This window comes from Canis lupus, chromosome 2 (genome assembly GCF_003254725.2).
Source record: "Canis lupus dingo isolate Sandy chromosome 2, ASM325472v2, whole genome shotgun sequence".
Lineage (NCBI taxonomy): Eukaryota > Metazoa > Chordata > Mammalia > Carnivora > Canidae > Canis > Canis lupus.
The window spans coordinates 28,602,951-28,616,413 of record NC_064244.1 but is presented as its reverse complement, the minus strand read 5'-3'; the positions used below and the strand labels follow the sequence as shown (position 1 = coordinate 28,616,413).

At 43.8% G+C, this 13,463-nt stretch overlaps 1 protein-coding gene across 3 annotated transcripts in view; it reads left to right on the top strand.

Moving 5' to 3' along the window:
- The window catches only part of FBH1 (F-box DNA helicase 1), a 47,227-nt gene that overhangs the window by 12,862 nt on the left and 20,902 nt on the right, over positions 1 to 13,463 (top strand). For all 3 annotated transcript variants that reach the window (XM_035713166.2, XM_025445504.3, XM_025445506.3), the window contains 8 exons: positions 167 to 768; positions 4,821 to 4,951; positions 5,057 to 5,192; positions 7,173 to 7,363; positions 9,473 to 9,565; positions 9,906 to 10,000; positions 11,876 to 12,044; positions 12,764 to 12,986. In XM_035713166.2, the coding sequence (XP_035569059.1) occupies positions 167 to 768; positions 4,821 to 4,951; positions 5,057 to 5,192; positions 7,173 to 7,363; positions 9,473 to 9,565; positions 9,906 to 10,000; positions 11,876 to 12,044; positions 12,764 to 12,986 (1,640 nt within the window). The remainder of the gene's footprint in view (positions 1 to 166; positions 769 to 4,820; positions 4,952 to 5,056; positions 5,193 to 7,172; positions 7,364 to 9,472; positions 9,566 to 9,905; positions 10,001 to 11,875; positions 12,045 to 12,763; positions 12,987 to 13,463) is intronic.

The following is a 13,463-nucleotide window of genomic DNA, read 5'->3' as shown; positions in this document are numbered from 1 at the left end:
AATTAAGTCATATATATGTATGTATATAATCAATCGACCAATTGTTATATCCTTGTATTTCTTCACTATTAATGTATGTACTTAAAAATTAGCTGTCCTCATTTGGATCAACAGTGGGTCAGCAGTCATTTATATCTTGTTCATTCTGTTTGGGTTCTCTGTACAGGTCAAGGATGTCAAAGATACAACACTGAATTCTTCCTAGCTGGCCAGCAGCGGTGCACCAATGACATGGCCAAAAGCAATTCTGTGGGCCAGGATACCTCTAAGGACTCGGAGGGGGAAATGATCTTTGCTGCAGAGAGCAATTGTGCCCTGCCTCAGGAAGGCGATGGAGAAGTAAGACTGGGCTCGTCAGGGTCTGCCCTGTCTGCAAGGAAGCGGTCTCGGTCCTTTGAGGATGATAGGAATCAAGCTACAGGGACCAGTCAGTGGGATGGTGTTTCTAAAAAAACTCCACGGCATCGTTTGTCCCTGTCATGCACAAGACCCAGGGAAGCCAGGCAAGAAGCGGGGGACTCTCTGTCACGGTGTTCTGCAGAGTCTGGAGAACCCAGCCAACAAATGGAGGACATTGGTCTAGATCCCATTCCTGACTCTTACTATGGGCTTCTTGGGACCTTGCCTTGCCAAGAGCCCCAGAGCCACATCTGTAGCCTGCCCAGTGAAGTCCTAAGGCACATCTTTGCCTTCCTCCCCGTGGAAGACCTCTACTGGAACGTGAGCTTAGTGTGCCATCTCTGGAGAGAGATCATCCTTGACCCACTGGTATGTTGGACACTTGTGGCTCTCTGCTGCTTTCTGTAAAAGCACATAGGTTAGCTTCTCTTAAAGCATGCCTCTGATTTTAACGTGTCTTCAGAAATGGTAGCGTCCATTTACCAAATTCCCAGGAGGCATTTAAGGCTCTCCATGTGTGCCCTCGCGTCTGTTTACAGCCTCATTGCCCACTTCTCAACATATCCCTGTATTTTATCCACCACAAGTGATTTCCTGCATCCTGACTGTAGGCCACATGTTCCTCCCCCTCTGTAGGTTGGTCCAGCTCCCTCTGCACCCCTGCCCCAGTAAAGGGCCCCTTATACCTCTGTTGACCTCTTATGTCTTCAAGGCTTCACCCTGTTCCTTGGAAAGTGAGATAGAAATTTTTCACTTTCTCTTTCTTGTGCTTCTGTAGAAATTTACACCTGAAGCTTACCACATTCTGTATTATTGTGGAGAGAACCATCCTCTTCCTTTTAAAGATTTTATTTATTTATTTGAGAGAGAGAGAGAATGCCAGGGGGAGGAGCAGAGTGGGAGGGTTAGGGAGGGGGAAAGAATCTCAGGTAGACTCTGTACTGAGTGTGGGGCCTGATGCAGGGCTGGAGCTCACAACCCTGATCATGACTTGAGCTGAAACCAAGAGTTGGACACTTCACTGACTGAGCCACCAGGCGCCCTCCTTCCTTCTCCTCTTACAGTATTGATTCATGGATAGAAGGGTGCTGGTCTGTTTTTTGCAATCTCCATTATGCCTCATGATATATACATAGGTGATTCATAAACGAGTCTCGTGTGAAATTGCCCTTGTGTCCCTCTTGCAGTTGATACAGTGGGCAGCCTGTGCTCTCAGAAGAGACTTCCTGGTGCTGACTTTGTCCTGTCACTGCTCTGGTGCCCTGCCCTTCTGTTTGTGCTTCAATTATACTTTTTCCTTCCCAGGTGCAGGTTCAAGGGTAAACCCAATGGCTGGGAGCATGTTTTGCTTGCTCTACGATATCCCCTAGACTGTGGGGATAAACCATAGAAATGAAGATGAATTTTCCCTTCAAATATAGTGAAGTTTAGAAATTTAGGAATGGAGGGCTGCCTGATTGGCTCAGTCGGTTGGGCGTCTAGGATTCTTGACTTTGGCTCAGGTCATGATCTCAGGGTCTTGGAATTGATTCCCACATTGGGCTCAGCGCACGCTGTTCTTGGGATTCTCTCCCTCCCCCTCTGCTCCTGTCCCCACTTACGCTTGTCTCTCTTTCCTTCTCTTTCTAAAATAAAATCTTAAAAAAAAATTTAGGGATGGAATGCAAGATGGATATAGCAAGAGTTAGTACATTTTTCTTCTAAGCATGAAAGATAGTGGAGGAAATTTCATATTGTAATGTACTTGCTTTATTCTTTGCTTGAAGTCTCGTCTCCTACTTTTGGAGAACTATCTTTATGCATTTGGATGTGAATTCTGTTGTATGTCATAGTATTTCTACCCACTGAACTGAGATGTCTCCAGTGTGAACTAAGTAGTCACAGATGGGGATGAGTGAGTTGTCTTCATTCTGCTTGAGAAGATCTGGAGAAGAATATCCTGACTTACACTTTTCTCTAAAAATGTTAGACTGACGTTGTTTTTCATCATCACTAACCAGGATGCTACATATTTATTTCCAATGATCTGTTGTAGCCCTCGTCTTCCTTTCATTACTCATAGTATCTTTCTCTGGTTTTTGTATAGGGTTATGGTGGCCTCACAGAATAAGTTTGGAGGTCGTCCCTCCCCTTTAGTTTTTTTGGAGCATTTGAGAAGGAATGATATTAGTTCTTATGAAGGAATTAATACTTGGTGAGATTCTCCAGCAAAATCCTCTGGTCCTGGGTTTTCCTTGGTTGGGAGGTTTTTGGTTATTGACTCAGTCACTTTTTGGTCTGTTCACATTTTCTGTTTCTTCATGAGTCAGCCGTGCTGGGTTGTCCTTTCTTCTAGGTTGTCCAATTTGTTCATGGCCTTTTATTTCTGTGATACTATTTGTAATGTCCTCTCTTTCTCATTTCAGTGATTTGAATCTCCTTTTTTTTTCCTTACTGTACTGAAGAGGTTGTCAATTTTGTTGATCTTTTTATTTTTTTAATTTTTATTATTTTTTAAAGGTTTTATTTATTTATTCATGAGAGACACACACACAGAGAGAGAGAGAGAGGCAGAGACAAAGGCAGAGGGAGAAGCAGGCTCCATGCAGGGAGCCTGACGTGGGACTCTATCCTGGGTCTCCAGGATCAGGCCCTGGGCTGAAGGTGGCGCTAAACCGCTGAGCCACCCTGGCTGCCCTTGTTGATCTTTTTTAAAAAAATATTTATTTATTTATTTGAGAGAGAGAGAGAGAGAGAGAGAGAGAACAGAGAGAGGGGTGGAGGGAGAGGAAGAGCTCCGTGAAGCTCTGTGTGGGGCTTGATCTCAGGACCCTGAGATGAAACCAAGAGTTGGGCACTTATCCCACTGAGCCATCCAAGCATTCTAATTTTGTTGATCTTTGAATAACACCAACTCTTAGTTTCACTGATTTTTTTTTTCTTTCAGTTTTTCTCTTTTCTATTTCATTTATCTCTGCTCTGGACTATTACTTCCTTCCTTCTGCTTGTTTTTTCCTAGTCCCTGTAGATGTAAAGCTAGGTTGTTGATTTGTGGTCTCTCTTATGTAATATAGATGTTTACAGCTAAAAACTTCTCTCTGAGCATGGCTTTCACTTCATCCCATCAGTTTTGGTATGCTATGTTTTTGTTTTCATTTGTCCCTAGGTATTTTCTAATATCTTCTTTTTTTTTTGACCCACTGGTTGTTTATAAAAATGTGTTGTTTAATTTCTGCATACTTGGAGGTTTTCCAGATTTTTTTCTGCTACTAATTTCTAGTTTCATTCTGTAGTGATAGAAAAGCATACTTTCTATAATTTCAGTCTTTTTAAATTGGTTAAGGCTGGTCTTCTGACCTAGCATGTGGTCTGTCCTGGAGAATGTTCCACATGTGCTTGAAAAGACTACATTCTTCTGTTGTTGGGTGGGATGTTCTGTATCTGCCTGTTCGGTCCACTTGATCTACTATTGTTCACATCTTCTGCTTCCTTATTGATCTTCTGTTTGATTCTTTAGTTCATTCTTGAAAGTGAAGTATTAAAATCTCCTGTAACTATCATGTTGCTGTCTTTTCCTACCTTTAATTCTGTGCTTCCTCCAGTGAGGAACTCTGAGATTTGGCACATTTATATTTATGATTGTTATATCTTCTGGGTGAGTTGGCCCTTTTATCATTATATAATCTTCTTTTTCTTGGAATAGTTTTTGATATAGAGCCTATTTTTGTCTGATATTAGTATAGCCACGGTTCTTTTTTTTTTTAATAATTATTTATTTATTCATGAGAGACAGAGAGAATGGCAGAGACACAGGCAGAGGGAGAAGCAGGCTCCTCACAGGGAGCCTAATGTGGGACTCAGTCCCGGATCCCGGGATCATGACCTGAGCCAAAGGCAGGCGCCCAACCACTGAGCTACCCAGGTGTCCCTAGCCACAGCTCTTTTTAAAGATTTTATTTTTATTTATTTGAGAGAGAATGAGAGAAGAGAACATCAGCTCCGGGGGAAGGCACAGAAGGAGAGGGAGAAGCAGACTCCTCACTGAGCAGGGATCCCAATGCAGGACTCGATCCCAGGACCCTGGGATTGTGACCTGAGCTGCAGGCAGATGCTTAACTGACTGAACCACCCAGGAACCCCCAGCCACAGTTCTCATATTGTTTGGTCTTCACTGAAACTCTGCAGTATTGGTGTCCTGACAAGGGAAATTGAACTACTGGCTTTTCCCAGATTCTGTATCTTTGGTTAGAACCAAAACCAAGACCCAGTTCTCCTCTTTTCCAGCCGAAATGTGTGTAGTGTTTCTACCCTGCTTGCCCAGCTTTTGAATTGTGAGCTGTAAGTGCTTTTTAAGTGTTTGAAGGTTGTATGTGGCTTAATCTGTTGTCTCATGGCCATTGCCTGAATGTTATTGTGGATTCTTTTTTTTTAAAATGATCCAGTTCATTCCTTGGAAAAAGCTGTATCATCGATACCTGATGAATGAAGAGCAAGCCGTGAGCAAAGTGGATGGCATCCTCCTGAACTACGGCATAGAGAAGGAGTCGGACTTGTGTGTGCTGAACCTCATCCGGTGAGTTGCTTCTCTCCTGGGAGGAAGACCGATTCTGAAGCCCCTTCCCAGATACTAGCACTTAGGATCACCTTTCTCATGGACTCTGCTGTGACTATTGTACAGCTATACAGCCACCACGAAATGCTCCCCAAGTGTGGATCCGGGACGGGCGTTGTGGAGTCTCAGGGACCACCCCCTTCTTCCCGAGGCAGAGGCTTGCGTGCGGCAGCACCTTCCTGATCTCTACGTGGCTGCTGCGGTAAGTGGGGAAGCTGTGGGAAAGTGTAGGCACAGGTGACACCCTTTCCCATTGCAACAGAGTGTATTGGTGATTAAGTTCGGCTGAAGGTCATTTTAGATCTATTTTCAAAATCTTTCCTTTTTTTTTAATAGAAGGAGTTGTGGGGCAGTGGGAGAGAGACTCTCCAGCAGGTTCCACGCCCAGTGCGGAGTCCAACACAGGGCTTGATCTCACAGCCCTACGGTCATGACCTGAGCCCCAATCAGGAGTCAGATGCTTCCCCAACTGAGCCACTCAGGTGTTCTCATGATCTCCCTTTAATCAAGCCTTAATCTTGTCATTCACCCCATTCTGGAAATAACAGGCCACATTGTTAGAGATCTTTCAATTTGGAAGGTACTTTAAAAAGCACTGAATCCAATTTCCCATTCTGTGGGGGAAGCTTCAACAGAGGATGGTTATCTGGCCTCTGAAAACTTTGATTAATAAGGATTTCTTTACAGGATAGCACATTTCATTGTCAACAACCGGGTTATTTGAGAGGACCAGAGAAATGAAGGTTCTTACTATAGACACTGTGAGTCGGTGGGAAGCTAGAAATAGTCTTCAGTTTCCTCAGGCTTTTTTTTTTTTTTAATAAAATAAAATTTATTTACTGATTACATATAATAACATGAAAAGACACTAAAATGCTCACCATGCTCCGTATCTTTGGTGATATGACAGATGACCTTTTATTTATTTTTACATTTAATTTTGTTGTATTTAAATTCAGTTAATTAACATATAATGTATTATTAGTTTCAGAGGTAGAGTTCGGTGATTCCTCAGTTATACCTGACTCAGTGTTGTGGCTCCTTATCTAGATCAGAGCTTCTTCTTCTTCTTATTTTTTTAAAGATTTTATTTATTCATGAGGATGGAGAGAGAGAGGCAGAGACACAGGCAGAGGGAGAAGCAGGCTCTCTGCAGGGACCCGATATGGGACTCGATCCCAGGACCCCGGGATTATGACCGGAGCCAAAAGCAGATGCTCAACCACTGAGCCACCCAGGCATCCCTGGATCAGGGCTTCTTAAATTTTATCTTGGAAGCTACATAGACCCTCAAGCCTGTATTCTGCAACCTGCAGAGTGTTAGAAATCCAGCCGTGTGCATTCCTCTTTTTTTTTTTCCTCTACTGTCTTTAGTGAAGTGATTGATGGTGATGATGGAGTAAGATTTCTTCCACAGGATGGTTGGACTGAGAGTTGCATGAACTAACCTTTCTTGGAATGATTTTTTTTAACAGGGATATGTGTAATAAAGTTAAGAATGCAAAAGATACTTTTCCAGTATTTGACTCTCTGAGTCTGTGAACATTTTCTTAGATACCACTAACCAGAGTGTACTGTGCCCGTTGTAATAAATTTTCAACCATTTATTTAATATTAATTAACATTAATTAAAACATTATATTTTTAAAGATAATGAAAACATTTAAGTAATATTAATTAGAACATTAATTAGCATAGTGTTTAATCATTATTAAATAATAACATGAAGTAAAGAGTAGATTAACGTCTTTATGCCAGGGAATTGTCAGTCTTGGTTTTGTCCCCTAAAGACTGCCATCTTCTTCTGTATCCCAGGTGGGCACTGGTCGTGTGGTGAGCCTCCTCTGACTCTGTCGAGTCTCTGTGGACCTGGGAGCTCACGCTGACCTGGACAGGAATGGTGGGGAGGTGGGAGTATGCGCTTTTTTGCAAGTTCCTTTGTTAAATCCTTTATTCATGTTTTTTAACTAAAGAAAACTAAGAACTCAAATATAAGAGTGATGAGAAGAAAGGGATTCAGAATGAAAGGAAAGGTTGCCATGTTTCCAAATATCCTGGGGAAGTTTGCACTTGGCTAGGGCAATCTGAGATAGCGCGCGAATGTCAGACTTGGCTTTCTTTGCTGCTCTTTATTCATCGTGTTCTGGGTCTTGTCTCTGCCCCCGTCTGCCTCCCTCCACAGGGTGTCAACGTGTGGGCTCTCGTGGCAGCCATTGTCTTGCTGTCCAGCAGTGTGAACGACGTCCAGCAGCTGCTCTTCTGTCTCAGGAGGCCCAGCTCCACTGTGACCATGCCAGACATCACCGAGACCTTGTATTGCATCGCTGTGCTTCTCTATGCCATGAGGGAGAAGGGGATCAACATCAGCAACCGGTAAAGCGGTGGGAGGAGGAGCTGAGGCCCCAGTCGGGGAGAGGCCCAGTTCTGGCGCTGGGCAGGCCGCAGAGCTCACACCACCCCTACCCTGTCTCCCTTGTGGGGAAAGGAAGGTGCTGTGACAATCAGACCTACTCTGCGAATGTGAAGTGCCACTGGGCTGGGAAGTAGCACTGAGGCAGGTGGACATTCAAGCCCGACGTGATGTTCCCCTTCCTTAGAAGGAGCCTTCTTTCTTCCTACATGGCTACATTTTGCTAGGGAAGCATGAGGATTTGGTTCCTCCATTTCTTTTTTGGGGTGGTGTGTGAGCCATGTGGCTGAGTCTCACTGGCCCTGCCGTCTCTAGTACGTGGGTGCTTCCTTCAGAGTGACCATCCCCGCTTCACATGCCAGCGGGTGTCACAGGTCAGCTAGTGTCACAGATTTAGCAAATCTGAAGCATTGGCTGCCTGTTGGGAGGGCCTGGTGACTGAGTCAGCCGCTATTGTAGCCTCGTGGACTAGGTGTCCAGGGGAGGGGTGACAGGTACTGCATCGGTGAATGGGTTAAACAGGAACATCGTAATGAGTGAAGAGTGGTACAAAGAAAACTGGGTGACAGATGAGTGGGGGAGAACACTACGTTAGATTGGGTGCGAAAAGCTGCTCTGAGGAAGTAGCATTTGAATTAAAACCTGAATGTCAATTTTACAATGTCATTTTAAGATTGGAGCGAGAGCATTTTAGCAGGAGTAGATTATTTCAGGGCTCAAAGACAGGAATGAATTTAGTATATCCAAGGCAGAGAAGCGGTCTAGTGTGGGTGGACCGTGGAGGGGAGGGAGACAGCAGCCCGACGAGGGAAGTTGAGGGTGGCCATGGGGAGAGGGCAGTGTGACGCCGCAGCCTGTCCTGGGGAAGCAGAAGGCCCAGAGAGGATTGCCTTTCCCTGGGATCCGTGAGCCCGAGGAGGAACGTGGCTGGTGGCACCACGGGCGCTGTGGCCCAGTCATCCTTGGGGAAGTTCAGGATGGAACATGCAGATGTCACGTTCCATCCTGAACGTGATCCATGGTCATCCCCAGCAAATATCAGAGTATTTGCTGCGTTTCTGAGTTAGTTTCGGTCTGTTAAATGTCATTTATGTGTGTCCCGTGCCATGGCATTGACACACAGGACAGGGAACTTTAGGATTAATTGGGACAACACAAATGCACAAATCGTGAATGACGTTCTTAAGTGTGAATATGAACCTGCAGGTTATCTCCATGTCCACAAGGACAGAGATGAGGAGTGGAGGTATGATATGTTGAGTTTCCTTGTGTGTATGTATTTCGTCCTGCTTAACCTGGGAGATAATGTGACCAGAGACTGAAGTGTTGTGTTATTATAGGTATTTGTTGCATCAAAGAGATTGGTGCTCGGAGATATGTCTCGCTCTGGGGATGGGGAGCACTGTGCTAAATGTGGCAGTTGGTGATGGAGAGAATAGAGTTTGGGGGCATTGTGAACACAGCTTTGGAGCAGAGTGTAGCAGGCTGTTGGCCTGTTCCTGGCACGCAGCACTCCTGCTCTGTGTCATCTTGGGCCCCTTTAGGTGGCTTGGAGACTGCTTTGTTTCCAGACCTTGGTGATCATATCTTGTTCTCTGTGTAGCACCCTTCCTTTGGGACCTTTAGGGATAGAATGTTCTTTGTGCTTCTACACCAATTATCACCTTACAAGAAGTAAAGGAGTCTGAGAAGGATAAGATGACATTAAGTTGATGCTGAACAGGAATCTCACTGCTCAGAGTAGAATTTACATTTGTTTCCAGCTGGTTCTTACTACTTTTGTGATTATTTGTCTCTTTAGGTCACAGCTAGTCCTGGCCTTTCTCCTTTGCCATTACACATTGGAGCCGGGCACCTTTCCAGAGCTGTGTTTTATGGCAGGGCTTTGGTCAGCTCTAGGTGTATTTGAAGTCTTTTATTTGTTAGTTTCTTTTCATTTTTTTCTCCTACAAATTGGTGGTAGGGTATTTTCTTTTTTAGAAATGGTAAGGAGTCCAAACACATCTGAGGGAAAACAAGATAGAGGTTGTGACTTAATTTGAGAATCTCTAAATCTGCTTTTTCCCTATTAGGATTCACTACAACATTTTCTATTGCCTGTATCTTCAGGAGAATTCCTGTACGCAGGCCACAGAAGTTAAGGAGGAACCATCGGTTTGGCCGGGGTATGTATATAGGGATTTGCGTGTGTGTGTGTTTTGTCTTCTCTTCTCCATTCCTTCTACTTAACGAGGAGAGGTGTTCTGTCCTAACAATTTCATTGAGATATAATTTACATAATGTAAAATCTGCCCATTTTAATTGTACGATTCAGTGATTTTCAGTACATTTATTGAATGTGCAACCAATATCATAAACTAGCTTTGGAACAGGTTTATCACTCCACGGGGAGGCCTTTTGTTTGGTTCATTTTCTTCCGATTTGCCATTTGCTTTGTGATAGTCCATCACCTGGTCTTTTGAACTCCTTTCTATTTTTCTAATTTCTCTCTTATAATGATTTTAGCAAGAAAACAACCATCCAACTTACACATGAACAACAGCTGATTCTGAGCCACAAGATGGAACCTCTCCAGGTGGTAAAGATTATGGCATTTGCAGGTAAGGGACTGAAGAGTCCAGTTCATGCCTTTTATCCCCCTTCCCTGCTACCTGTCAGAATTTTTTTACCTTGGTCTGTTATCCAATTACTGCAATTAAATAATTTCAAAAGCAGCTAAGGAATGCTTGGTTTTTGGTTTGTGTTGCGGTGGTGGTTTTTTGTTTTGTGTTTTACCAGTCCAGGGAGCATCCACACTGGACTTCCTGGTTGGACAGATAGTTCATAGGAATTAGTCTGTGGGATAGATGCCACCAGGATTGATCCAGCCGGCATTTATCGTTGTATATTATATGCTCTGGTACTAATTGCTCATGGAGCGGCAGGCCATGTTTCAGTAGCTTCCCGATTTCTGTAGGGTTAAAGTCTGGGAGGCTCTCCCTGAGTTTGATTCTAACTTATAATCCTGAATATGCTGTCTGTAATTTTCCTGCCTCAGTCAACTAATGGTGCTTACAGTCTCCTACAGTGCTTGATTATTCTTCAGTCTGAGCCTTTGCTCAAACTGTTTTCTACCTGGAATCCCTTCCTGCTTCTTTTCTGTGTAAATATCCTGCCACGAACAACAGCGACAATTCATTCAATGCCTGGCACTGTGCCAAATCATGACACCGTTCTGTAAGGTTTGTTAGTTATCTCTGTTTTGTAGATAAGGATTTGAAACTCAGAGAAATTAAAATGACTTGCCCAGGTTAAATAAACAAATAGTGGAGGAAGTACAATTCAAAGCTGGGTCTGTTTCTAAGAGCATGCGTCTCCCCACCCCGGCCTACCTTCTTTGCTGTGCTATTTTGACTTCCATCATTTCTATTTCTTCTTGGTGGAGGCTTCTTTAGCCATTTGAGTCGTATATGATCTCTGAACTCTTACTGTAACTAATCATCTGTATTAACTACTTGGTACTTGATTATTTAATAAGTATAGCTGATGCACACATTTTATAAATACTTCCACACTGTGTCATTAATCTTCATAATAGCCCTGTTAGGTAGGGAAAGAGCTACTATTTTTCTTCTTTTATAGGTGAGATTTTTTTTATTTCCAAATTTATACTTTTTTTTTTTTTTTGGTCTGCTGTGATGTTGTCATTATACTCTCATTTTGTTCTAATTGTTTCAACTGTGTGGTATTGTATCCCCGAGATTGTACTACAAGAACTTTGCTTTATGTTTTTTGTTTTAACATAGTCCCAGTGGGGGCGCCTGGGTGGCTCATTTGATTAAGCGTCTGCCTTCGGCTCAGTCATGATCTCGGGGTCCTGGGATTGAGCCCTGTGTCGGGCTCCCTGCTCAACGGGGAGCCTGCTTCTCCCTCTCCCACTCTCCTTGCTCATGCTCTTTTTCTTTGTCAGATAAATAAATAAAATTAAGAAAAAAAATACCCATACTTACAGTGCTTAGCATACAGCTGAGCATGGAGTAGGTGCTCATAAGTACTTGTTAAGTGAATGATAACTGAATAAATGAATGCTGGAGAGGCAGGGCACACTCAAGAGCTCAGAATGGGCCAGAAGCATCCTTGAATCTCACTTGTATGCTCTTGCCATTGAAATGTTACTGTTGCCTAGGCCAGCAATAGCTACTCTTACCAAGTTCCTCTGCTCGGGTACCTTGATGATTGCAAGTTATCCTGCCAGACACTGCAAGGTCAATGTTATGCACGCATGGCTGAGGAGCACACCGAAGGCCAGTGAGGTTGAGTGGCTCGTCCTTCACTGCTTGGCTAGAACCTGCCAGAACCATGATCCCATGTTAATCTGGCTTAGAATCCACTGCTCCTTACCAGTATTGAAGAACTTGTCAGAGGCAAGATAAGCATGGATAACACCTAATAAGGGCATCCTCAAAGGGTCACTCCTTTCTTCTTGGCTTCCCCAGGCACTGGTAAGACCTCTACCCTGGTCAAGTATGCTGAGAAGTGGTCTACGAGCAGGTTTCTGTACGTGACCTTCAACAAAAGCATCGCAAAGCAGGCTGAGCTGGTCTTCCCCAGCAACGTCACCTGCAAAACCTTTCATTCCATGGCCTACGGACACGTCGGGCGGAAGTGAGCATTGCACTGCCACCGTCCTTGTTCTGTCTAATTCTTGGTTTTCCTGTTGTGAGCATCATGGTTACACATGGACTTATGCACAGCAGCACTACGAAAATATAATGCTTTCATCTCCACTGATAGGCAGGAAATATAAAGATATTTAGTGATTTGCACTTTTACCCTGTAAAAATACGTTGTTTGCAAATAGTAGTGTGTTACTGAGGTGAGCATTCTTATTTCTCTGGAACTGAGGCACAGAAAGTCTGAGTGACTGGCTTGGAGTGCAGGCTCTCAGCAGTCTTCCCACCGTTGAGGTTGTTGGGCGGGAGAAGACTCAGCTGAAGTGCACTTGGCCCAGGCCTCCTGGGGCCCCTGAACTAGCATTCCCTTGGATGGGAGGGCTTCAGGGAACTTGAATGTCCCCCCAGGGACCTTTTGGAGTCTGGTCCACACCATGGAGTAATAGCATCTGCTGTGAGCCACTTCATCTTCTGGGTTATTATCTGAGAATCCCTGAAAGCCTGATGAAGCCATTTCAAATCCTGCATGGACCTTGCTCAACCTCTCTGGCTTTTTTTTTTTTTTTTTTTTTAACCCCTAACCTATATGTGACACTTAAAGTGGCCAGGTGGTGTCATTGCTGAGAAAGGGGGTTGGGATGGGGGGAGACAGGAAATACCCCATTGCAGTGGTAACAGTGAAATACTGTTTATTTGGTATGTGTATTACAGGTACCAATTAAAGAAGAAATTAAATCTCTTCAAGTTGACACCCTTCATGGTCAATTCTGTCCTCGCTGAAGGAAAAGGTGGATTCATAAGGGCCAAGCTAGTATGTAAGACTTTAGAAAACTTCTTTGCTTCGGCCGACGAAGAACTGACGATTGATCACGTGCCTATCTGGTGTAAGAACAGCCAAGGACAGAGAGTCATGGTTGAGCAGAGTGAAAAGCTGGTGAGTATCTAAATATCTTTAGTTTCAGGGATCTAGGATAAATGAGAAGAGCTGACACGATACAGTGTCCTAGTTGTCTTTCATTTCTTCAGAACTGCTAGCAGAATGTCTGACTACCAGACCATAGGCCTGTCATGGTACCTGTGAGGTAGATAGTGTTTTCTCTGAAGAGGACTCAGAGACATTTTATTTAATCTTCACACTGGTCCTCTTAATTCAGCAGATGAGGCTCCTCTGACCCAAGGTTTATTGGAGCTTGTCATTGGGTCTGCTGGATACAGGATCTAAAGATAAGAAATCTCTTCTCTGACTTTTATAATCTTTTCAATCATTGCCCATTCTTTATATGACTTAGTGGTCAGTCATAAATCCAGAAAATGAATCCAGCCTTCTCTAGCTCGTCAGATCTTGTGCTCTTCCCCTTCCCTACCTGCCCCAGATCTTGTAGTCTTAGAGTGATGTTCTGTTGCTGGGCTT